The sequence below is a fragment of the Setaria viridis genome, chromosome 7 (assembly GCF_005286985.2).
Source record: "Setaria viridis chromosome 7, Setaria_viridis_v4.0, whole genome shotgun sequence".
Classification (NCBI taxonomy): Eukaryota; Viridiplantae; Streptophyta; class Magnoliopsida; order Poales; family Poaceae; genus Setaria; species Setaria viridis.
The window spans coordinates 30,363,862-30,388,654 of NC_048269.2; the positions used below are offsets into that span (position 1 = coordinate 30,363,862).

The 24,793-nt window shown below is 50.4% G+C and overlaps 3 protein-coding genes across 3 annotated transcripts; 2 read left to right on the top strand and 1 right to left on the bottom strand.

The window, feature by feature from the left end:
• Window positions 1-119: 119 nt before the first annotated feature.
• LOC117865303 (beta-D-xylosidase 4) lies at window positions 120-6,696 on the bottom strand. The gene is made up of 7 exons (XM_034749461.2): window positions 6,063-6,696; window positions 3,686-3,976; window positions 2,286-2,455; window positions 2,000-2,097; window positions 1,555-1,902; window positions 1,054-1,470; window positions 120-947 (listed from the first exon to the last, which is right to left on the bottom strand). The coding sequence occupies exons 1-7, from the start codon at window positions 6,480-6,482 to the stop codon at window positions 379-381; spliced, it is 2,313 nt and encodes a 770-aa protein (XP_034605352.1). The 5' UTR covers window positions 6,483-6,696; the 3' UTR covers window positions 120-378.
• Window positions 6,697-12,633: 5,937 nt separating this feature from the next.
• Window positions 12,634-16,649, top strand: LOC117865683 (uncharacterized). The gene is made up of 7 exons (XM_034749911.2): window positions 12,634-13,945; window positions 14,178-14,261; window positions 14,498-14,589; window positions 14,688-14,983; window positions 15,061-15,289; window positions 15,403-15,607; window positions 16,306-16,649. Exons 1-7 carry the CDS (start codon window positions 13,850-13,852, stop codon window positions 16,414-16,416), a joined length of 1,113 nt encoding a protein of 370 aa, XP_034605802.1. The 5' UTR covers window positions 12,634-13,849; the 3' UTR covers window positions 16,417-16,649.
• A 5,204-nt stretch (window positions 16,650-21,853) lies between these two features.
• Window positions 21,854-24,171, top strand: LOC117863787 (uncharacterized). Its single transcript, XM_034747631.2, has one exon. The coding sequence runs from the start codon at window positions 22,004-22,006 to the stop codon at window positions 24,008-24,010; it is 2,007 nt and encodes a 668-aa protein (XP_034603522.1). The 5' UTR covers window positions 21,854-22,003; the 3' UTR covers window positions 24,011-24,171.
• The last annotated feature ends 622 nt before the right edge of the window (window positions 24,172-24,793 follow it).

Here is a 24,793-nt window from a genome sequence, read left to right on the forward strand (position 1 = left end):
TTACAATCCGTCAATCCCAGATTGTGGAATCCCACAAGCTACATCCCTTTTTAAATCTTGGATCAGGTATGATTCTTTGATAACACAAGAACAATTTGAACACTTTATAAAAGAAGAAATGAACGAACTCTCCTCCCTTCCAGTCAATTACACTTCTCCGAGATCACAATTGCAAATGGACCCTCCAAATGAATCCAATACCCCAAACAAGAGACTACGCTGCCCGTGGATCCAATTCTTTCCCGACGGGAAGCCCTTATTGATGAACCTCCTGAACCAATTCTGATCAAACACTTTCCCTGACCCATACAATTCCATCCCCAATTCCAACTGCATCATTCAAAGGTCGCCGCCCCATTGCTGTTTCCCACTCAAGCTTTAAACCCTCAAGTTGATCGTGTGCTTGAGGTCCCCGACGTGCAGCGTGTGGCTGCCCAGCGCCACCTTCCTGTTGCCGAGCTCGTCGACGACGCTGAGGTCCCTGCACACGTCCACCTTGAACGCCACCACGCCGGCCTGCCCGGGCTCCAGGGACACCTTCTCGAACCCCAGCAGGTGCTTCGCCGGCGCGTTGTGCACCGCCGGCGGCGACGAGAACAGGAACACCGTGTGCCGGCCGGCCACCTCGCCGGCGTTGCGCACCCGGAGGTGCACGTCGAACACCAGTTTGTCGCAGTGCCCGCCCTCGGCCTCCACGGACAAGCAGTGCTCGGTTAGGCACGCGTGGCCCTCCGCGAGCACCACGGCCACGTGCGTCGGCGCCGACACGAGGTGGTGTGCGAAGCTGGTGTAGCTCAGGCCGTCCCCGAAGGCGTACACCGTGTCGCCCGTGTAGAACCGGTACGTCCGGCCGGGGTACCCGGTCGACTTGTCCGGCCGCATCCGCATGTCGGTCATGGGGATCTTGGTGAACGACTCGGGGTACCACGTCACCGGCAACCTTCCACCTGCGATCATCGTCGAAGCATTCAGAACTCATACTTAGAAAAAGTTCAGAAACGGCAGTGCACTTGCCAACGCAGTTCAGAAACGGAAATGCAGTGCGAGGATTACTTGGGTTGTGGTATCCGAAGAGGACGTCGGCGATGGCGGCGCCGCCGGCTTCGCCGGGGTAGCCGACCCAAAGAATCGCGGCGATCTTGTCGCTGGACTTGGCGAACGAGATGTCGAACGGCCCACCGGACATGATGACGAGGATGCAGGGGCCGCTGGACGCGTTGGCGACCGCGGACACGAGCTGCGGCTGCTGGCCCGGCAGGAGCAAGCTCGTCCGGTCGAGGCTCTCGCGCTCGATGGACTGGTCGGCGCCGACGACCAGCACGGTCACGTCGGCGCTGGCCGCGGCCTTCGTGGCGGCGTCGAGCTGGAGGCTGTTCCCGCTGCACGCGACGTTTGTGCAGCCCGGCTGGTACACGGTGGCGACGTTCGCGCCCAGGCCCTGCAGAGGCGTCGTGTACTTGCACGGCGTGCCTGTATGTCATCGGCGACAGGCATCAGTCAGGGATCAAATTCTGTTCTGTAACTGAACTGCAAGAAATTTTGCAGTAATTGTACCCTCGTAGTTGCCGATCATGGTGAAGCTGGCATTGGCGTTGGGGCCAATGATGGCCATGGACTTGATGTTCTTGGCGGAGAGCGGGAGCGCGCCACTGTTCTTGAGGAGCACGATGCCCTGGCGCGCGGCCTCGCGGGCCAGCTCCTGGTTGGAGGACGTGCACACGTCGCTGGGGCCGAGGCTGCCGAACGGGAGCTTCCGCGGGTCGCCGTCGAAGAAGCCCAGGCGCATGAGCGTGATGAAGTTGTTGGTGATGGCCCGGTCGACGTCGGACTCCGAGAGCTTGCCGGCCTGCACGGCCGCCACGGTGTGCTGCGCCAGGAAGTTGCCGCAGTTCAGGTCCAGCCCTGCCGCATTTTGGCCAAGCCAACGTCAGGTAACATTCAACTGAGCTATCGGCATACCTGCTGTTTGCATCGTCAGTTAAGGGAGAAATGAACAGACCTGCTTTGATCGAGATGGCGGCCGCGTCCTCGGGTGTTTTGGTGTAGTGCTGGTTATTGTACAACACATCAACGGAGTCGCAGTCTGACGAAATATATCTACAAAGAACCACATACAGAGATGAATATAAGATCGGCATTTCTGAAGAAACATTTGAGTTTTCCTAAACTTTCAGAGTAGACCAAAACTTGGTAATATGGAAAGATGTTATTTGGTTTAAACACGAGATAATTGCAACTCTGCCAAAGATATGGAAGACTGATCAAGAGGAAACAGGGAGAGATACCCATTCAGCTTCCAGTCTCCTCTGATGACTCCTGACAGGAGATCCTTGTCTGCGCAGGTGGGAATCCCATTGACCTGATTGTAGGAGCACATGACGCTGGCCACATTCCCATCGATCACGCAGCTCTTGAACGGGGGCTGGAACGTGTCGTCCAGGTCCTGCTGCGACACCTGAATCCACATCACAAAACCATGATCAGGATGCTGAAATTTCGGTACATTGACCTTTCCGGTTCATCTTGCTTCAGAACTGTAACCATCAACACTCCACACCAGCAATGCCGGAGCGAGTGATGACTGACGAATAATAATGTTGCTGGGACCTAGGACTGAACCAGGCTCAGCTCCACGATATCCAACGGACATGATTAGGTTAGGTGTGCCATTGTGTCATGTGCATAGCATTCCCAATAAACCAGTATACAAAGGCCAAGATGTTCCTCTCCTGATCTTGTCCTTGGAAACACTAGAATACAACAGTGCTCTACCCTCCACGGCACAGAAAAATGGCACATTTCCAGGACACCAGCGCCTGAACGCTGCCACCGAGGCTCGGAGGCAGGTTTGTTTATGCGTCACGGTGGGTGGAGATGGCCGTGAGATCGTCCATTTCGGGGAACTGCAACCACCGGAATCTGATGGGATTAACAACTTCATAACACAGACATCCCCAGTGATCAGTGCTGAGTGACACATGCTGCAGCTTGTTTTGTTTGTAACCTACTATACTATACGCCTTGGGACATTCCCTAATCAATCATTGTTCTTTCTTAATACGGGGGATCATCCACGTATCTGCCAGTGCTTAGCCTTATCTAATCTAATTCAGTGTGTTTTCTTTAAGATAAGAAATCAAGGTGCCCTGCCCTGCAAGAAGCACTACACGTTACGGCAACAAAAATACTCTACTAATAACAAGCACAGCTTTGCAGCCACGGAACTGGGCGAAACTTGGCGTAAAGGGCTAAAGGCTCAGGACATGTACACGCTGCTGCTGTCGGTGTCGGTTATTTGTGCACGAACTGGATCCGATCTACGGCGTCGCTTGACATTGATCACCCATGATCAGGGCCCGTAGGAAACGGACATGGATCACTTATAAAAAGAATAACGAAAGGGGTAAGGCTGGTGGCTGCCACATGGGTCAATCACCATCTGACCCTGGCCGGACGCGCTTTCTGTGCTGCTGCAGGCTGCAGGTGCAGCCACAGCAGCAGCAGGCAGCTACAGGCACACTCGAACGTATCCGCTACGACCCTACCAGGCAGTCAGGCTGGCTGGGCCAATCCAATCCGTGCAAAACTGCAAGCGACAGCCCGCCGGTGCAGGAAAAGATGGAGCGATCCGGCACGGCGGCGCCGCTGCAGGCCGGACCCATGAGCCGAAGAGAGAGCAGCTTACCACGGCGTTGAAGGTGTAGCGCTCGACGCCCTTCCAGTTGTCGACGTCGTAGGCGGTGTAGTGCTTGCAGCACGCGGCGACCTTGAGGCTGTCGCCGCCGGCGCCGGAGCCGGCGTCCTGCAGGCCCGTGACGTAGCCGACGGCGTACTTGCTGGTGAGGAGCGGGTCCTCGCCGGGGGTCTCCTGCCCGCGTCCCCACCGCGGGTCCCGGAAGATGTTGATGTTGGGGCTCCAGAACGTGAGCCCCGCCAGCCCCACGTTGTGCATCGCCCGCGCCTCGTTCGACACCACCTGTGCAGGCGGGCAGATGAATCTCGTCAGAATTCACGGTCGCAGCGAGCGAATCCATCAGAAAAAAATCAGTACAGTGTGATGTCAATGTGTCAAACATGCAGCAATAGCAATGCAGATACTCCGGTAGGTGCAACCGAAGAAAAGATAAGACGCCACGACCGACAGGAGTCGGCATTGGTCCGTACAGAGCTCAGCTCAGTGGTCAGTCCCTGCTGGATTCTTTTGACAAGCTTATCAGTCGGTTGGTGCTCTGCAAAAAAAAATTTGAAAGATGGTGCGCTACAAACTGAACCACCATTCTAGTAGCAGTAGCTCCCCAGATGCAACCCAAATCCAGGCACGAAACGAGCAACACCCTCTCGAAGCAGAGGCGGCATCGCCGCCGCGACGCGGCCGCCGTCATTTTTCCACACTCGACGGGGACACGAGCTCGACGATGATGGATTTGCGGTTGCCGTTGCGGTTGCGCTTTGGGAGAAAAGCTAAGCACTAACCAGATGCAGATCACACCATGCCACAGCTTTTTTCGCTGGGCGAAAATTCTTGCGTCCCATGACGGACAGTGACGGCGCAGCGGATGGACGGGAGCCAGGAGAAGTGAAGTGGGGGCACCGGGACGGCGAAAAGGCGACGTGCTAGCGTCCAATAAATGCAATCCACGAGACAGTATCGCCTGCCTAAAAGAATCGCTGCTGCGCATGTCGGTATGCACTATGCAGCTCATGCTACGCACGCAACAATGTCACCGATATTTCCAATGTGGCCCTTGCTTGCTTTATGCAATCACGCCCTTCTATGCACTAGCATACTGCATGTTACTCCTAATCCAGTCAACAAATACTGCATGCTACTCCTAATGCGGTCAACAAATACTGCAAGCTAATCGGTGCCCGTTTTAGCATTCTGAGATTTATCTCCAGGTGAATAAACTTGTACTTCTACAGCAGTGAACAGCCCCTGCTCTGATGAGGAGAGCCCCACGTACGGTACGGCTGCTGCAGACCTTACCCGTGACAAGGGCATGCATATCGTATCCGGCCGTGTCCCGTGTGTCAAGGACGGCCGCAGACTAGTTGCATTGCATCCCATTAACACTGCTGTTGGATCAGCCGCGTCCTGCCATGATTATGCTGGGTGCGCACTCTCTAATCAGTGATCAGTCCTTGCCTGAGCCCAGCCCCCCCCCCCCCCCCCCCCCCCCCCCCCCCTAACGGTGAGGAATCCCAATGATGCTTGACGCGTGACATTTCAAAACTAAACAAATCTTTAGACTCAGGATTAGCAACCATTCTCTCTCTCTTTTTTTGTTACTCTTTTCTTGCTAGAATATATCATCTTTTTGTACTCGACCTGTCGCCATTGTTTTGCCGTTTGAACGAGGTTCAATGGCTCTTAACTTTTCGTGCAGTCCACTATGAAGAACCAGAATCGTACTGTACTACGGAGCGCGGCGCATCTCCATCGCCATGACTCTCCACGAGCAAGAAACAAGGCTACAGGCCTACAGTGCAAAACTGCAAATGCATAGCACAGTCCTATGAACTCTCCGATCCATGCTAGCCGCTCTAGGCAAGATTACAAATAGCCACAGCACTTTGTTTTAACCTGATAGCAGCCGCTGCTGATAGGTGTGAGACTGACTGCGTCGCCGGTCGAATGGTCGATCGATCTAAAGACGCCGGCGAAAAGGGTCCAAAACGAAAACCAGTAGAATATATGATCCGGCGGCACGCTTTCGCGGCTTTTCTCGCCGTGCCGCATCGCATGAAGGGAAAGTTGGGAGGGAAAAGCAAGGCACAGCATTCGCGTTCGCAGGGCCTGCACCGGACCGGATCACCCCCCGATCCGGCCGGCGCACCAACCGCCACCGCGAACGCCAGAGCTCGCCGTCAAATCAACCACCCCCACCGAGCCACGCGCGAGCAGGAACGCGGCAATGCAGGTGGGTGCAGAGGAGAAAGAATGCAATGCAGGATTGCAGGTGAAGATAAATGCTACGGAACAGAGCAGAGCGTACGGGGAGGAGGGAAGAAAATGGCAGGGGAGGTGAGGTGGGTGAGTGGGTGGTAGCTGGGGGGCTGACCTCGCCGATGGCGCGGAAGAGCGTGACGTTGAAGGACGCCGCCGTGAGGATGGGCTGCGGGAAGCTGGTGGCGCCGGGCACCAGCGGCGAGAACCGCGTGCCGGGCCCCACGTAGGACACGCCGTGCAGCGCCTCGGACCACCACTCGTACGCCGGGATGCCCAGCCGGGGCAGCGCCGCCTGCTTGTCCACCAGGAACCCAACCTTCTCCGCCAGCTTCAGCCGCGACACCAGGTCGGCGGCGCGCGCGGCGGGCGTCGCCGACCGGTTGCAGAACCCGTACGCCGCCAGCGTCGCGTTCGACGCGTCGCACGCGAACACCGGCGTCTGCGCATTGCAGCCGCTGAAGAAGCAGAGCAGCAGAGCCGCCGCCACCGCGGCCGCCGCCGGAGCCGAGAACGGAGGCGCCGCCGCGGCCATGATAGCTAGCTCTCTAGGTTCCTGGTCACCACCACCCCTCCCGTAGTACAGGCGCTAGCAGCGGCATATATAGAGTGGTAGGAGTGGCGCGCGCGGCAGGGTGGTGGGTGTGAGCTGGTGAGGGCGCGGCCCGTGACGGGGACGGCGGGGGGAGGAGGGGAGGACGCTGGCCGGACCTTATTTTTCTCGTCCTCTTCTTTGCTTGCAGTCTTTGCACTGTGCTTGCGCCTTGTATTCTACCGAGTCCGTGAGGTCGATTCTTGGAGCCATCCTTTCTTTTGGTGCTGATGAGTGTCTGCATGAACTGTATGTATGCTTAATGGGTCCATTTGCAGTTGCTCTGCTCTGCTGTTTGTGGGCTAAAGAACCTAATTAAATTATTTGGGTAGTCTTTATTACTACTTAATAAGGCCATATTCAACTTCAACCATATAGTCCCTTTTTTCTTCGAAGCAACAATATAGCCCCTTGGAAGCATATAAACTAATCAGGCAATATACAGATCATTTAATGGACAACCCTTCCAAAGAACCAGTTATGTCATATGCTGCTCCTAAATGATACAATAGACAACCTTTTCCAAGAATCGGTTATGCCATGTGCTTTTCTAAATGAATACATATCTATGTTTAGTAGGGCAACAGGAGTTTTAACGGATCGTGTGGAAGAACTTCTAGTTTATTTTTATCTCGGTTTACAAAATGGTTTCACATAGTGTCTCGGTTGCGAAACAGGTGAAGTTGAAGCCGGTATAAGCCCTCCTAAATAGGCCTTTTTCAATATGTCCTTGATCCATCATAGAGTAACTAAGGTTTTATTTGGATCAGCTAGAGCTAACAGCCCGCTTTAATAGCCAGTTTATAGTCCAGTTTTTAACTATATAATTACTCAGCTTATAAAAGATATAAACTGACTTCCTACTTATTGCACTTATAAAAAATAGGAGGCTCCAAATAGGACCATAATAGAGCAGTTGGGATATAATAATCCTATCTCATTCATTATCTTTTTTTCATGTATGATAAATTCTAACGTGTATTAGCTTATAACTAGCTTGACTATCTTATCCAAGATGCGTCAACAAAATTATATTGTTGTAGACTGTAGCCAGAAAAGGTTGCCTGAGTCTAGATGCCACCAAGGAACCTGGTGCTGTGTTCCAAGGAAAAAAAAACGAGTTTTAGACTAGTGTTCTATAGAATCTAGCTTAGTCAGTGTAATATTTAGTCGTACAATAAACCGCATCTTTTATACTGATGTGTTAAAATCCATTTTATTTGGATTATCGGTATTGCTGGATAGCTAGTTCAATTGGAGGTTAAAGAAGACTCAAAATATATGTATTTGGGGCGCACTTGTTTCAGATTGGGGGTAAATGTTATTTGGAGCTTAAAAACGTTTGAGTATAGGCGACGCACTTCGTATTAAGACGTATTAGATTTGGACTAGATCGAGATAATGATCTCGTTGTGGAGGTGCCACCACAGGAGGAAGGGCATCGCCGGCGGGCGCGATGAAGTTTTTTTTTTTTGGTTGCTACGACAGCGTGCCCTAAAAGTTCAGATGAGTTTTTTTATATAAAAAAAATGGTGTATTCTTGCTTGTTTTTTTATGCAATTTTTATATGAAGAGAAGCACTACTGCCTTTTCACGATTCATGAAAAGCAAAGAGTACTTAAAAGCTGACAAATTACTTGCCTTGGACGTGGATGTGACCCGGTAACTGGGGTTGTTACCCGAGTGTAAGCAAGGTAAAGAATAATTGCTGGAAATACAGAGTGCATGGCACGGGAAAAACCTGTTGGACGCGAGGCTTGGGGCTTGTCCGGTGTGTGTGACCGACCGAGTGGCTTGGGGCCGGGAGATTCTTCTTCCACGAAAAAGCACGGTGGTTGGCTGGTTGCCATGGCCCATGGAATGGAAAGGCAAAGGCGATCGGACAACGAGCGAGGCCACGGCTGGTTTCCTGTTTTCCAAAAACGCACCATGCGTATGAGATTACCGACACGTTCGGTGGTTGGGCCACCTCGCTTTGGGGATGGATGGATGGAGCTCATCTGCTCCCCCATCCATCCAAAAACGAAGCTAGAGTTCGGCGTCGCGAGCCGCTCCGCGACGCTCCAATCTCTTCGTGATGATCGCGGGACCATCGGTGGTTACGCGTGCTGTTTTCAGCGGCCGTATACGAGAAAGAGATACGAGTGTGCATTTGGACGTATACTTCTCTCCTCTGGATCGATGAACAGGGTTACATGGCATCATATCTCTCACATGAATGAAGCAGAGCATCGGCACGCAGGAACCGTGTATCCTTGCAGGCCACAGAAATCGGTTTCAGATGATCATCGTGTCTGTCGATGCCGTTGCTATGGTTCAGAGATACAGGTCCTGATCTCATCGGATCTTCTCCGTTTCTAAACGGTGGTCGCAAGTTGGATTAGCACGACGGCGATGCACGTCGGGATCACGCGACGGTTTTCGGGCAACTGGTCCTGCACGAAGAGGCAATCCGGCGACCTACCGGGGTCGCACGTCAAGCAGATTTTGCTCACAGTTTTTTCGCAGGATGAAACGGCAACGTCGAGCCCAGATGCCAGGTTCTCTTCAGGTGGGAAAGTTGCATCTGAAAAAAAGCAGGGCAATGTGCCTTGCTTTTGCAAGTCAGAGCTGCAGGCGTGGCAACCGCATGCGATGGAGATATCTTGCGTCGGTAGGAGTACGGAGGCTATACGATTCGGATGACCTCCGTGACGTGAATACGGTAGCTTCTGAACCGTCCCATTTCCATTCCCGCACCATGCCGTAGAGCGTACACAACGAAAGATGTCTGTCAGGTTGTTGCACCTCTCTGCTAGAAAGAAAGAGGAGGCGTCAGAGAGTGCAGGGTTGATGGAAATGCCGATTGCTCTACAGTCAAATGATCCTTTTGGTGTAGCCCTTTTCGCTTCAGAATGGCTGAGAGCATGATTCCCTACCAGTTATAGGATGATGTAGTTGCTTGCAGTTGCAGTGTTGTAAATCAAACACATTTTAGAATGCTTTAGGTTTAGGATAGAATGCTTTAGGTTTAGGATACGAATATCGGCATATGTGCTACAAGAGCCTCTGCGTCATTCTGAAGAAAGGTACCATTAGAACCTTGATGCACCTTTTCCAAAAAGAAAAAAAAAACCCTTGTACACAAACGTGCAATAGCACATGTGATCGGCTGTGGCCTGGCCCTCCACAAGACCACAACTGGTAACACGTGCGTCCGCAAATCCGTAGAAGTGAAACACTTCCCGTGAGGGGTTTGGGCATGAGTGATCCGTGGCACCACGGGCGTTGGCAGCTGGTGCAGATCGAGCAGTGCACGGCGACAAGTGCACAGCGCTGCGGATACACAACACATGCTAACTGGGACGGGACCGTGGTTTCGTGGGACAGGGGCAGGCAGGACCAAGGCACGGGAACCCTGTACGGCGACGCATGATAATTTTCCTTTGTCGGAACCACCAGCTGTAGCAGCTAGCAGCAGCAGCCGGAGGAGGAGGAGCCCGTGTGTGTGGTGCGTGCATGCATCGAAGCTAGCAAGACACCACCGGCCACCGGCCGCGCGGCCGGCCGGCCAAAGGCCAAGCCCGTGTCGCGCGTCCCCACGGCCGGCCGGCGCGGCGCCCGCGCGTAAAACGCCAGGAAACGGGCGTGGATTCCCGTGACTCCCTGCTGCGCACCTGCGGACGCATGCAGCATGACCGGGTACCTCTCTGCCACCACGCGCGGCCACGGCCGCCCGGCCGGTCACGGGCGCGCGCGTAGTGCCGACGACGCGCGCGTCCTTCCGCGGGACCGAAGCCGGAGACGAACCACACACAGCTCCGATCGTGGTCGAGCTGCCGGCTGCGGCGCTTCGACTCGGATCTGGGGGGTGCGCGCGGCACCATCGATGCGTCTAAGGACGTGGTCACCGACCGAATCCGTTGCGAAGCAAGCTACCCAGCGCGTGAGCCGTTGCTGTCAGCCGGTATGATGCGGTGAGGCGTGTGAGGTGTTGGACAAGACAAGCCGTTGGAGCCTTGCAGATGATGGATGGCTCGTTCGTTGCTGGCGGCGTCTGAACAGTCCATCTTCCGTAGATCGTCACGGGGTGATGCTGCGAGCACAGGAGATCAAAAGAGAAAATTACACGTGTAGGCGTGTACTGAAATTGATCCCCAGAGACTGCCATGTTAGCTGGACAAGTTAAACTAGTTCTAGCACCAGCTAAGACTAGCAGCATGCTTTTAAGTTTTATCTTCACCTTTCCATGTGTACTCTAACACCATTTCGATGACTTATCACGCGTTTTTGTGTTCCGAGTGCCACTCTACTTCACATCAAAAGTACGTGCCAATTATTCAGTTGATTTACAAGATGCCATTTCATCATTGGTTCAGTTAGGATAAAGGATATAAATGATGCAGGCACAGACGAGTGGCTGGTGGGTCTCCCTTGCTTGGAATAAACTCAATGCAGGTCTCATATCTGCTCAACTCGATCAAAACGCCGCGCCACAGCAGTGCCAGTGATATTCTACCAACCTCTTCCAGTGTCCCAGCTGCCAGAGTTCAGATCAGCATGGCCTCCAGCACACCATATATCCATATGATCCATCAGCACACAGCTGTCTGGGAAACATCATGCGCGCTGTTCTTGGTAGCGCATCATGATCGAGATGGATATATCTTCTTCTGAATTCTTAATCGGATAATTTGGCTTCACTTGGAACACATATACTGACAAATGCTAGCTGCTGGATACTGCAGCAGCACCCAAAAGTGCAGAGCTTCAGTATCTCAGGCCTAACTCTGAACGTATTAGCTGTCCAGCAGTTGGGAGCTCAGATCCAGCACTGACATTTAACACAAGTGCAACAATAGCTAGGAAGAGCGAATGTATGTGTATCTACAATTCTACATGCCTGTCCTCTGCTCTGATTCATGTGCCTAAAGGCGCCACTCATGTTATCGCCACCAACACGAACATCTTTGCTTAGCTAAGGGAGCCTGAAAGGTTGCGTAGCAGAAAATAGCATGTCTTCCTGGGTTATGGAACATCCTGTCGTCTGGCACTCTTGAAAACAAACTAATAGCAGTAGAGTCACCACATTGATTCTTATGTCACGGATGAGCGTCTGTACATTTTTCATCAAACATGGACACCTCTGTCAGAATCCTGGAGAAAAAAAGCTAGACGTGTCACCGTAAGCTGCATCCCATTGCTCCGCGACAACTCCGGTTGTACCATCCACTGTCAGGTCATGGGACCAAAGTGTCACCGGATGTGCAGTTCCCCAGAGGAGACGATGGCGGCATCTTCAGATCTGGAGGATTGATTCCGGTCTCCCTGTTCGTCGTACGCCGATCTGATGCGTCTCTTTTGGCCTACCTAATCCCAACGAACAATTGTTAATCACGACCAAATGATGCTGATGATTAGAGCTTTCCGAGTGATATATAGTAAGCAAATCAAGACTCTAATGGTGCCACGTAACTAGTACGTACAACGGCACGAGTATAAACAAACTGTACACACGAAAGATGGAGCTGTGCAACCTGCCAAAGGTAGGTGCGGAGGCATCGGACAGAGAGTGCCGGAAGTGCGGCGACGGCGAGCCGACGAGGGCTCCCGGCTGTGCGGGCAGTGAAAGCACGGAGAGAGACGCGGACCTGGTTGAGCTTACTTGTGTTTGATCTTATTTGAGAATTGATTGTCTAAGAATTTAAGATTTACTGAGAACCTGTTGTCGAGAGAATTTGCCAGTCGGATAAGTTGGGAGTTTGGAAACCTGATTATTTGGAGCTAATTATCTACTCCGAGCGTAAAATGACCTGTATGTCTCTGTAGCTAATGATTGAGTACGAGCAGAACATGATTTTATCAATAGTTTTGAAGTTTATAGAATATAGATTTTGATAAAATAATTAGTAATACATTCAAAACCATTAAACTAACCAAGACAATCAGTGGCAGTGTTTTATGCTAGTTCTAACAATACTCATTAGTTCAACAAAAAGTACACTTGAAAAGCTTCAGCATTCAGATTTCATCCATCCAAACGAAAGAGAATGCATATGGCCAGTGTAGCCTGAATGAAGGGTGTCAGATAAACCGCTAAACATGCACAGCTGGGTAAATAACATATCGCTGAGGGCAGACACAGACAGTAAGCAGGTCCATGTCCTGCATCTCTCCTCTGAAAGAAATCTGCAATTCCAGTACGCACATACAGGGCAAGCCAAATTTGCAAGCTCTGCCAGTCTGCCTGCTGCCGAGCCTGCTCTCCCTCCTGCTCTGCCTGCTGCCGTCCCTCCCTCCCTCCTGCTCTGCCTGCTGCTGTCCCTCCCTTCTGCCCACCGCGCCTCCCTGGCCTGCTGCCCTCCGCCCGCCGCGGCCCCTCCCTGGGTGTCGCGCCGCACCGCACCGCGCTCCCAGGTGGCCGCGCCGTGCCTCCCGGCTGGCCGCACCGCCTGCACTGCAGCCTCTATTCTTCGCCGGCGCTGGAGCAGGAGGCACCGGATCTACTGGGGGAGGCAAGCACCGGAGTTGAAGCGACAGGATCCTGGGGAAGCGGCGGCGGCGGCGGCGGCGGCGGGAGGAGGAACGGGAGGAGCAGGGGCTCGGGGGAGGAAGAGGAACGGGAGGTGGAGGGGGTATCGGTGGTAAATGAGTCGATTATTCTCGTACCGCGAGGGGGCACGCGCGTTTTGACTGAAGGCAAGCTGCGGTGGGGGATGGGGCATGGCGGGGCACTACCGCGCGGTCGTCGCGGCCTGTTCGGCGCGATTCTGGCGACGCGCTGCCGCACCGCGCCGCCAACGCGGTTCCAAACAGGGCCGGCGTGAGCAAACGGTGGAAGCAGCAGGGACAAGCAAGCCGGCGTGCCGCCGTGGCGCCGTGCCGGGACTGACAGCGGTACCGTGGTCGCCGGAGTGTGAGGAGATGAGATCATGAGAAGGCTTTTTTCATTCGAAGTACTGCCGCCTGTGGTAAAGTAACATGGGCTGCATCAAGCAATGGGTCTCACTTCCCTTAAGCAGCCCGCCCGACTCGCGCGCTTCTTTTTGAGGCCCATTCAGTTCACAAAAGGACCTCTCTCTCTCTCTCTCTCTCTCTCTCTCTACAGGGCTCCCAGCGGCGGCCCAGCCTTGCTCACACTCCACTCTCCCTCCAGTTCTCGTCTCCCACGCCGTCGCCGCCTAAACCTTCCCCACAGCTCCACGCGCCTCTCCTCTCGCCGCCGGTCGCCGGAGAGTAGCGGGGGACTCGTGCTTCTTGCGTTTTGACGGTTTCTCCTTATCGCTGAGCTTCTATTTACCGGGGAAGAGTAGAGAAGCAGGTACGTTGGTATGGTGGAGGAGGTGCATCTAGGTCTTCCAGGTCCCTGGGCGGCGGACTACCGGGAGAAGGCCGACCACTACACCACTAAGATCGGTGGAGTGCCCGTACGTCCTTCTTAGTCTTGTGTGTAGCTCTCCTGGTTCTTGCTTCTATTTTTGCTTAGAAATTAGAGGCTGAGTTATGCATTTTAATCAGTTGTTCCACCACAATTATCAGTTTTAATTGATGATCCTTTGCGAGTATGGAAGTTTTTTTTTTCCTGAGGGATTATAAGCAATGAAGCTTGCACCAGTAGTTCAACACCAAGCTCCTTTTGATTCATTTGCTCAATTGCAGGATTGGCCAACTGGTGATACGGGCATTAAGCCTGAAATGCTTCAGTGCAGCTTATGTGGAGCCAAGCTTTGTCTTGTTGCTCAGGTGAGTATCGTTGACTTAGCTAGAAATTAGAAGTTGAAGCGTTTTGATGGGTATCCATATGAGAAAATGCTGTATTGTAATGTTTGGACAACAGCTAGTAAGCTGTTATGAACTTGCAATGTTCAGGCATAGCATTTTACAAAACCTGTTTATATGCTGGTCTGTGATGATAGAGAATGCTTATATGTCAAAACTGGTACTTTCGCCTCACTCTGTTTTTGTGGTCCTAAACTCAGGTATATGCCCCTGTGGTGAAGCTAAACATTGAGGAGAGGACAATATATGTGCTTGCTTGTCCGACACCAGAATGTGGGCCTAAGCCTCAGAGGCAAGTTTACGCCAATTTGATTCCGCCTCATTATTAGTTATTCGGATCTGGTACATGATTTTTAAGTTAGTTTGTCTCTTTTACTATTCTTCTTATAGTTGGAAGGTCCTAAGAGTTCAAAAATGCCGTAGTGTTGAGCAAACAGAAGGTGATGGTGATGAATTAGGTCAAGCGACTGGACCTTCTTCTACAAGTATTCCAGAAGAACAGATTGATAAAAATAAGAGTCTTGATATCAACGACGATGATTTCGATCTAGATGCCTTAGCCGAAGCGCTTGAGCAAGCTGCGGCATTGGCATCTAACTCAAAGAAGAAAAATAAACCGAAGCGTGCTAATGCCCCTATAAAACGTCCTGTATTAAAGGAGAAAGCAAGTGATCTGAGCATACCAGGTGATGAAAATTTCTTAAGAACTCGTTACTATGTATACAAACTTCGAGTGGTTTGATCTGATCAAAATTTGCTGCAGTTCTTCCTTGTTTTTACATATACTATGATAAGGAACAATACCAGGGCAAAGGTGCTGTGGGTTCAAGTAGCAACGAATTGGTTCTAGACAAAGAAATAATAGACGCAACAAATGATGAAGAAGAAAAATGGGAAGGAGAAAAATATGAGTATGATAAAGCTATTGGTGCTGACAGAACTTTCTTAAAATTCAAGAAGCGGTTGGATGCCTATCCTGAGCAATGCTTTAGGTAGTTAATATTAACTCATAGTATTTTTAATCTGATGTGAATGTCCACAGACTTTTCTTTGTTGCCTTTCTTGGCTTGTATTACCTGAATCAATTTTGGCACACAATATTTAGGTATTCTTATGGTGGCAAGCTACTGTCAGCGGCAACAAAATTACAAGATGCTGGCACTTGTAGGCTTTGTGGCTCATCACGGCAGTATGAATTGCAATTGATGTCTCCATTATCATACTTTCTCCATCAGGCTGGTGACGGTTCCTCAAATTATGCACCCAGCAGCTGGACTTGGCTGACTCTTATCGTATACACTTGCTCAAAGGTATGGTCTTACTCTTCAATTTCCTGATACTGAATAAACGGTGAAGTTTCAGGAGTCCTTAAGGTTATGCATGCATGTATTATGTCAAATTTGTGTAATGAAGAGATTCCCTTGTCCTGCTTGATGTTCTTTATGTACCTTTTGGAATGGATCAGGAAATAATTAAGATATGTTGAGCAAAACATTTGCCAGGATTTAATCCAGCCTAAACTTTAGACTTCCAACGGATTCTATTTGTAAAATAAAAAAGAACTTTGGATCTGTTACTTATCCTAGATTCCATCTCGAGACATTTTCTGTCATCCATGCTATGGTGAATTGGTGTCTATCATCCTTGAAGATTTAAAAGAATTCTAGGCATATGGAATCTTAGAGGTCAGATGGGAAGCTATGCATTTTTTTAAGCAAATTGGCAGAAGCTTTGCCTTTCATTTAAGGTAGAAAAGGAGTTTACCAATGCAACATCACAAGCCAAAGACATTAGCCTGGATCCTCCCCTTTTAAAGCCACCCGGCAAGGATTAAATAACTGATTGCAAAGGAAACGATTAGCCTAGGAATTAGGTCAGAATGCCATCTGGTTGGCATTGTTTAGTATTTCTTGTTGGTACTGAAATGTGAAAGGTGTGCATTATTTCAATGTCTTCTGTTTTTAGTTTTATGTCGCAGCATTTCCTAAGTTGCACTAATTTACTGCAGAGCTGCTGTCCATCCTCGTGTGGTGGAAAGCCTTGCAGCTGCTGCTGGGGTGTAGCTGAGGAGGACATAGTGATTCAGGAGGATGAAGCCGTCAAGAACCTAATCTGCTGATTCCTGGTAACTGTGTGATGTACGGCTTTATTGACTGTCGGTTTAGAAGCCGTTCAGCTATTGCTGGGAAGTAGACAAATAGTGGGAGGAGATCATGGTCCACGAAGGATGAAGTTCTATCGGGATCTAATTTGCTGGGAAACACCAACCCTGGTTTGAGTGTGTGATATATATACAGTTCTTATTGCCGTTTCCTGTTGTTACAGTTGAAAAGCTATCAGCAATTTTGTGTACCTCCTTCTGTTTTACTAGAGTGTCCTGCAAACTGTCAAAAACAAAATACGATCGTCTTGCATGGACATTAGGCATGTCATGAACATTTTTGCCTGGAGTCTGAAGAACCCCCCCCGGTTAACACCAGCTGGCCGATTGCAAGTCCTAGCAGTATCCTGTCAGGCTGTAGCTTTTGATCAGCGTGACAACATTTCTGCTTCACATGTTAAACCCTAGACGTTGCTGAATTGTCTAAACTCCAATCCCAATCAAGCAAAGGCATGTTAGCACTCGATTATCTGGTGATGCGCTATCCTGTATGTACTACGTTCTCCTGCTGCCCCGTCAGTTCCACCAATCTTTTCTGTCCATGTCCAGAATCTTCTCTCTTTTTTTCCCACTGAAAAGAAAAGAATCTTCTTATTTTTTTAGTTTTTTGGGGGGCTTATAATTGCACGAAAGTGCCGATCTTGATTAAAGTACAGCTAAAAAAGTTGCAGGCGCAGTACGGCAACCTGTAATTATAGTACATGAACTGCATAATTCGTCCGCTGTATTATTCCCGCTGCCAACTCCATCTGCACCGTCGTCCACGCTGCATTTGCAACTTGGTTTCCGAATCGCCGGGGGGGTATGGTGCCAGCCTGCCCATAAACCAGCCACAATATTATACTGGGGGTTTGAGCCATGTTTTCTCCGTTCCAAGAATCTTTCTACTCCCAACTCACCGCCCGCCAATCTTTTCGTAGCTCTGGTGAGTTCATCGCATTGTTTAATTAACCCAAAACTGTTCGCTCGGATTGGAGCCGTGTATAAACTAGGACTAGCATATGCTTATTCCTCCTCTCTTGTGAATTTGTAATCGAGGTCTCCTCTGCTGCAAGTAACCTGTCCGCGTCGCAACGCTTCGAGCCCAAGACGGCACGCCGATCGTCCGACCTAACCTGACCTGATATCTGACCGAGAGAATACGACGATAACCTCGCCCTCACCGCTCGACCGACCAACCAAAATGCGGCGCCTCGCCATTGGGCGGGCCGGGTAAACGCCTCCGCCGGACACGCCACTCCCTGGCCTGCCTCGGGCGTGTCGTGCTCGTGCGTGCCCGGGCGGGGCGCTCGGCCGTGCGGTGATCTGCGATCCTGCGCTGCCGAGAACGACGAGAGGGAGAGGGGGAGGGGGACCTGCGGAGCGCTGCTCGCGCACGTAACCCGGCGTGGTCCACCCGCGTGGACGGACGGCCGTGGCGCGGCGCGGCCCATGCGCGCGCCTTGACTGTTCCCGGCGGTGCTCGACAGCTCGATCGGCCACGGCGGCACACCACCTCGGCCCGCCGGTAAGCCGAGGCCGAGGCGCCGACCCGAGGAGCGCCGGCTCACTCAACTGTCAACTGCCGCCGCCGCTTTCTGCCTCTGGTGTTCCTCTCTCGCCTTGGTCTCTAGCATCATCGAACGCGTAGGCTCGAGCGCGACTCTTCCGTCCAAGCATACCCGAATCGTGCCGAACGCCGCGGCGTAACACTGTTGCATGGAGTGCATGGACTCTTCCTCCCTAGTGCCTTCCCTTTCCAAGGACGAGCGTTAGCCGATCGTTTGTTTTTGGCATGTCGCGAACCGAGAGCAGTGAGCCCCTGTGACCACTTGACCCCTACCGATGGCCACTGTGGGCATCGCTGTCCGTCGGAAAGGTGACTGTGCGGACGCACCGGACGCGACAACGCACGGTCGTATCGTACGTCCCGCGGGTCCATCTGTCCATCTCGCCTCGCGCCGATCGGGTTGCAGATTTCGAAGGGGGTTGGATTTTTAGTCCAAATTAAAATTTATATCACATCGAGTATTTTAAGGATTAAATATGAGCTAATTATAAAACTAATTATACAGACGGAAGCTAATTCGCGAGATGAATCTATTAAACCTAATTAATCCACCATTAGCATATGTTTACTGTAGCATCACATTGTCAAATCATGGACTAATTAGGTTTAATAGATTCGCCTCGCAAATTAGCCTCCATATGTGCAATTGGTTTTGTAATTAGTTTATGTTTAATACACCTAATTAGTATCTAAATATTCTATGTGATAGGAATTTTATCACCCCATGTCCTCTCCCTGCATGATTGGGGCCTCCAACGGATTGGCATCCCAACAAAGTTAACTGCACGGACACAAATCGCAGCCATCGTGTTCAGATGATCAGATCCGTCCGTGCGTGACTCGGTTTTCACTTTTCACAGGTGTGGTCGATCGCCTTGCTTTGCTTGTCCTTCTTCCGTTGGCTGCTGGTAGAGATGATCTTTCAGGCGCAGCTGTGGAGACACTCCGTAGACGCCTCTTGTTGCTCTTCTATGGAGAGAGATAACATGTAGAGCGACGGCTCTTGTTCGACTACTCTGGTCCTCCTCCTATGTGGTGAATGGATCCCGTCAATTTATCTTTTGAAAATTTGACTAAATGGTATCTTTTAAAAGAATTTACTTGAAAACAACGATAATGCTATCGATTGCATTCGTCTCGGAAATCCTTTCAGTATCTCATGATTTTACTAGGATTTTATGAACTCATTCAAAGGTAATAACTACGTAATAGAAAAGGTGTTCTTCGCTAGAAACAGGCATTTCCCCCCTTAAACACAGTTTTTTTATGAAGTTATTGATAATTCTATATAAGTCCAGGGATCGTGGCCAATCGAACGGTGAGGAGGCGCTGACCCACGTGATGCGGGCCTTCCCTGCCTGCCTCTTCTAGTCGTCTAGCTTACGTACGCCGAACAAAAAACAAACCACGAAGCTGTTCGTGGCGTCAGATCGATTGACGGGGGCCACGGCCACGCACCGCACCCGCCGTCACCTCCGCTGCTCGCCCGCCTGCTCCACGATGCCCCCCGCCCCAACGCCGCCCGCGCGCGGGCGTGCAGTGCAGTACAGCCAGCCCCCGCAGCCGGCTCACCGCGTCGCCCCGCGACCGCGCGCCGTGGCTGCGGCTGGGTCCGGCCGGAGCCGAGCGCCAGGCACCGTTCGCCCCCCTCTCCCTCCTAATCGCACGCATGATTAGTTGGTTGATACCAGTAGGACTGGCTGGTGTGGTGGTGCTCCTCCCGAGCTCCCAAAAGCCAAATTCCATTCCCCTATGGCATCGGCATGATGGCATAAAGCTCCCAGCTTTCCCTCCCCACGCCTCTTTTTATCTCCCGTCCCTCCGTTCCCGTCCCCATCGCCTCCTCGCCGGCCTGGTCTCCTCCACCCTTTCGCTTCGCCGCCTCCAGGTTCCCCGCGCCGGTACTGATCTCCGCTTCTCACCTCTCTCGCTCTCGTGCTAGGAAAGCGCAAGCTCCTCGCCTTCTCTCCAGTTTTAATAGTTCTTGGTGGAGAATTGGGCTTCTCTTCGGTTGTTGAGTTCGTCTGGCAGTCCTTTTGGTAGTACTACTTGCTTGCTCTGTGCTTGTGATTATCGTTATTGGAGCTCCTTCGGATGGAGCACGTGTGGCAGTCCTTTTAGTTGTATTACTTGCCTGCTCTGTGCTTGTGATTGTTGAAGGGTATGAAGCTTAAGGTTCTGTGCGTCTTTCTTTATGATCTAAATGAACGAGTTTTAGTGGAAAACTTGGCAAATTGAAGCTTTTGCTGTGACTCCTGCGATTTTTTTTTGGAATTTTGGTAAATTCATATCTTTGTAGAGAAATTACTCTGTAGTTAGAAAAACCCATGCTATATGCTGCAACTTGCTATGTTTATCTTCTCTTGTCAATTTCCGAGGCATATTTCTGCCAGACTTTCAAATTCAAGGAAGTTTGGTTTTCTAACAAGCAATTATCTAAGGCGTAAGGGTACACCGTAACATTTTTTGTCCACAACTGTTTAATGGTTTCTATATTTTGTAACGAATAACATGAGCTCAAGGATTTTTGACAAAACAAAATGAAATCATTACCATTGGGAATTTGCAACTTCTTATTCTACTACATAATTAGAGTACCAGACAAGGATGGTCTGCACCATTGAAGATTTTCCATTGCTTGGAAAGTTCAGAGTCCTTTCCTTCTTCCGTGTTTAATCTTCTTCTTTTATCGCAAGTTTTGAGAATTTGAGGCTTTACTATTAGTGGAGTTCTTGCGGAACTCATTTTATGACTACTGGTTTCTTCTATGCTGTAGTTATTGACTGCAAAGGTTAGATGTTGCCATGATTGAAGTCAGCGAATGGATTTTAGTTGGAAAAGTCAGCATGATTGAAACCTTTGCAGTGAAACTTGTTATTTTAATGGCAATTTGGTAAATTCATTTTTTTTCTTTTAGGCAAGTTCTTAGTTACATGTAGCTAAGTTCTTTTAGGCAATTTGTCCATGCGCGGCATTTTTCTCATATCCGTGCAATAATTTCTAGATTTTGAGCTCCGTAAACCATAAGCTCACAAGTTTCGGACAAACGAAAAAAAAATCATTATAATTAGAAATATGCAGCTTCTTATTCACTGGACAAGCATTGTCTGTAATATATTTCAGCTGTGCAACTCAACTCCAGAAAGTGGATTGTGAAGACATGCCATTAAGTATTGGTTGCAAGGGTTCTAACTTCTAAAGTAACAAGTGCTATTGCAGCCTTTGAAAAGAGGCTGCCATTTCAAATCAATTAAATATTATGTTGACCATCAGATGGCTTCCCCACAGGCATTTTAGATTCTTTAGTAATCATATTATTGCTTCTGAATATTTACCGATGATTTTTTTTCATGTTACTTAACTGTAAAATCAACTGAGTAGCAAAATTTGTATGCATGCTTGTTGAGTCTACTTTCATTAAATTTTGGCACATTCTTCAGGCTGCTGAATCCATTTGTATTTGTATCTCAGGTTCTTGTGGTACCCCTTTGCCTGTTTGCATCCATTGAATTGGCTTGATATTTGTGCCTTTTAGTTTTTCTCTTTCACATTGTTTGCATCATTTTTGAGAAAAAAGGAATATGAACTTCAAACAGCACTAGTCTTGTTATGCTTCAATCTTGTTTGTTAAATTCCACTTATGACCTTACTTGCTTCACTTGCAGATCTTGGAGGATATGAAGTCCGTTTGTGGTTTGGACGTATAAGATAGTGTGCATATGATTTGTCCGTAGTCCTGCAACCTCATCCTTTGCCATTTGGGATCAGTAAGCTCCATGCTCATGGACAGAGCTGATACATCAGGTTTTGTCAGTGGTGGTATACATTACATCAACATCCATGTGTATTTTCATTTCGTGTATACTATGTGCTTCCTCAGTGGTGAAGTTGTAAAGCTGGGATCCTGAGTTCTGTTGGTTGGATTGAAGCATCTGGTCTCTAAACAGCACTTAAATATTTTTCTATCATAATCCTACCGTAATAATATTAAGCAGGATGGACCTCAATATGACAAATCTTTGGTTTCATGGGAAAGAAAGTATAGCTGCTGCTTCATTCTCCCAGGCTCAACCAGCTGCAATAAATTGCAGGAATGAAGAACCACCTGCGTCAGCTATGAACTTGGGTTGTATCGGGAGCTCAGAAATAGCACAAAACTCTAGAAAATCATTTCACCATGGCGATCAAAGTTTGGCTGTTCCTGATGATAGCTGCAGACTGGTCCTTGGACTCGGGCCAACACCAAATCTATATTCTGCTGATAGTCACTCATTTGGTGAGAAGAGAGCTTATGAATCTGGAACTTTGCTCACTCAACATTGTGCCACAACCAATTCTGGTTTAATGTTGGATCTTTCAAGATGCAGCTCAAGAAATTTACAACCTGCAGCAGTGAATGGCAGCAGGAATTTTTCACATGCAAGAAAAACTGGTATCGCCTTCCCAATTATTGATGAGGGATCAACTTCAGCCAAAAGGAAACCAGGTGGTTATATGCTGCCACTTCTGTTTGCACCAAGATCAGGCGATCTTTGTCTTAATGGAACATCTCCAGACATCGATATCCAACAGCATAATGGAATTGAATGTGATACCGACAGTGATCATGATGGATCTCTTAATCATCACGAGGTTCAGCCTAGCCCTGATCTGTCCATAACAACTGATTGTTCTTTTGCTGCAACTTCTGATATGGTAGTCGGTACAACTAGTGGGGAGCAGAGAAGTCATCAGCGCCATCCAAAGAAGTGCAGGTTCAATGGGTGCTCAAAAGGTGCAAGAGGTGCATCAGGACTATGTATTTCCCATGGTGGTGGCCAGAGGTGCCAAAAGCCAGGTTGCAACAAAGGTGCTGAGAGCCGAACAGCATATTGCAAAGCTCACGGAGGAGGGAAACGATGTCAAGAGTTAGGCTGCACCAAAAGTGCCGAGGGTAAGACAGAGTTCTGTATTTCTCATGGTGGTGGGCGCCGGTGTGGGAGTGAGGGATGCTCAAGAGCAGCACGGGGGAAATCAGGATTCTGCATAAAGCATGGTGGAGGGAAGAGGTGCAGGATCGAGGGCTGCACTCGTAGTGCCGAAGGTTACCCTGGGTTGTGTATCTCACATGGAGGCGGTCGCCGTTGCCAGTACCCAAACTGCAGTAAGGGCGCGCAAGGAAGCACCATCTATTGCAAGTCCCATGGTGGAGGCAAGAGGTGCATGTTTGAAGGCTGTACCAGAGGCGCTGAGGGCAGCACGCCCTTCTGCAAAGGGCATGGTGGCGGGAAGAGGTGCCTCTTTGAGGGAGGTGGGGTGTGCCCAAAGAGTGTTCATGGCGGAACTAGCTTCTGTGTTGCGCATGGAGGGGGCAAACGCTGCAATGTTCCTGGGTGCACCAAGAGCGCTCGTGGTCGTTCTGATTGCTGTGTGAAGCACGGTGGTGGGAAGCGTTGCAAGTCTGATGGGTGCAACAAGAGCGCGCAGGGAAGCACAGACTTCTGCAAGGCCCATGGTGGGGGCAAGCGATGCACTTGGAACACCGGCTGCGACAAGTTTGCCAGAGGAAGGAGTGGTCTTTGTGCTGCGCATACGACCCTGATGGCTTCCAAGCTAGAGCATGATCCTGGTCAGGGAAGAAGCATGGCTGGGCCTGGCCTGTTCAGTGGCATTGTCTCTGGTTCATCCGCAGCAGGTAGCAGCATGGACCATGCCATCTCGTCTTCCGGTTACGCCGCGTGGTCGGACTGCGTCGACTCGTCGGGAGACATGCAGGGCGGCGGTAGGCTCCTGATACCGCATCAGGTCCTGGTCCCTGGCTCATTGAAGGCCTCCTCTTCATGCGGCCTGGCCGGCAACGGCCCTCAGGAGGACGGAGGGAGCCGGAGCCAGAACTTCGGGCTCGTCGTGCCCGAAGGAAGGGTGCACGGTGGAGGCCTGATGTCCATGCTCGGAGTTGGAGGCAACCTGCGGAGCAATCCTGATGGTTCGAAAGCCAACAACAATGAGCACGCCACGCAGTGAGCGCAAACAAAGAACTGAGGCTATTTTGTGCGCCTCTGTTATAATTCTTGCTTGTAACGTTTGCATGATTTTGATCTGGCTAGAACTGGATGATCATGTGCCAATTGGCCCTTTGTGTAACACATATACTGGCTATTTACAAGAGTGCTTGCAGCATCTAATCCTCCTTGTGTTGTGTATAGAGGAGCTTCATTGCTTGAAGCTGGGTTCAGAAGTTATACATCAAATTAAAGCTTGTAACGTTGTTTGTCTCTGAATTCTTTGCAAGCCAATTCGCTCTCTCTATCTGGTTATTCTTATTCCTGATGGTTTGTAGCCTGATGCGTTGGTTGATCACTGGGGAGTGTGTGACTGAGCGACTCACTGTGATGGTCGGACGATCTACTCCAATTTGCGGGAACAAAAATGATGCGGAAACCTGAACACATGGGAAGGCTGATCGCGCTTACCTTTTTTTGTCGTTTCGCCCTTTCGACTGGCCGTTGGTTGAGCTCACTTAACTGAAAAGACATCCAGGGCGTTCACTCATCCGTTACTGAAAAACCGTGATCGCGCACAGAAGATCCCACGTCACCTTCCTTGATCCGCGCGAATCAGCGCGTGCTACCGTTGGATGTCCTGCAATTGCACCACGGGCGGCCGATCTTTCTCCGCAGGTAGAATCCGTTACCCACTGAAGGCGGGCCCCGCAGAGCACTTCCGAGAGGTGAGCCCACCTGTCAGAACGCCGGGCATCGGCGACGCCGCACCTCACCATTAAACCCCTCCCCGTCGGCCCGTCCC

Coding starts and splice junctions, on each gene's coding strand:
- LOC117865303 (XM_034749461.2), bottom strand. CDS start 6,482: ATGGCCGCGGCGGCGCCTCCGTTCTCGGCTCCGGCGGCGGCCGCGGTG. Junction 2,098..2,285: donor GGAGACTGGAAGCTGAATGG/GTATCTCTCCCT, acceptor GGTTCTTTGTAG/ATATATTTCGTCAGACTGCG. Junction 1,471..1,554: donor CATGATCGGCAACTACGAGG/GTACAATTACTG, acceptor GATGACATACAG/GCACGCCGTGCAAGTACACG.
- LOC117865683 (XM_034749911.2), top strand. CDS start 13,850: ATGGTGGAGGAGGTGCATCTAGGTCTTCCAGGTCCCTGGGCGGCGGAC. Junction 13,946..14,177: donor CTAAGATCGGTGGAGTGCCC/GTACGTCCTTCT, acceptor GCTCAATTGCAG/GATTGGCCAACTGGTGATAC. Junction 14,984..15,060: donor AAGTGATCTGAGCATACCAG/GTGATGAAAATT, acceptor AATTTGCTGCAG/TTCTTCCTTGTTTTTACATA.
- LOC117863787 (XM_034747631.2), top strand. CDS start 22,004: ATGGACCTCAATATGACAAATCTTTGGTTTCATGGGAAAGAAAGTATA.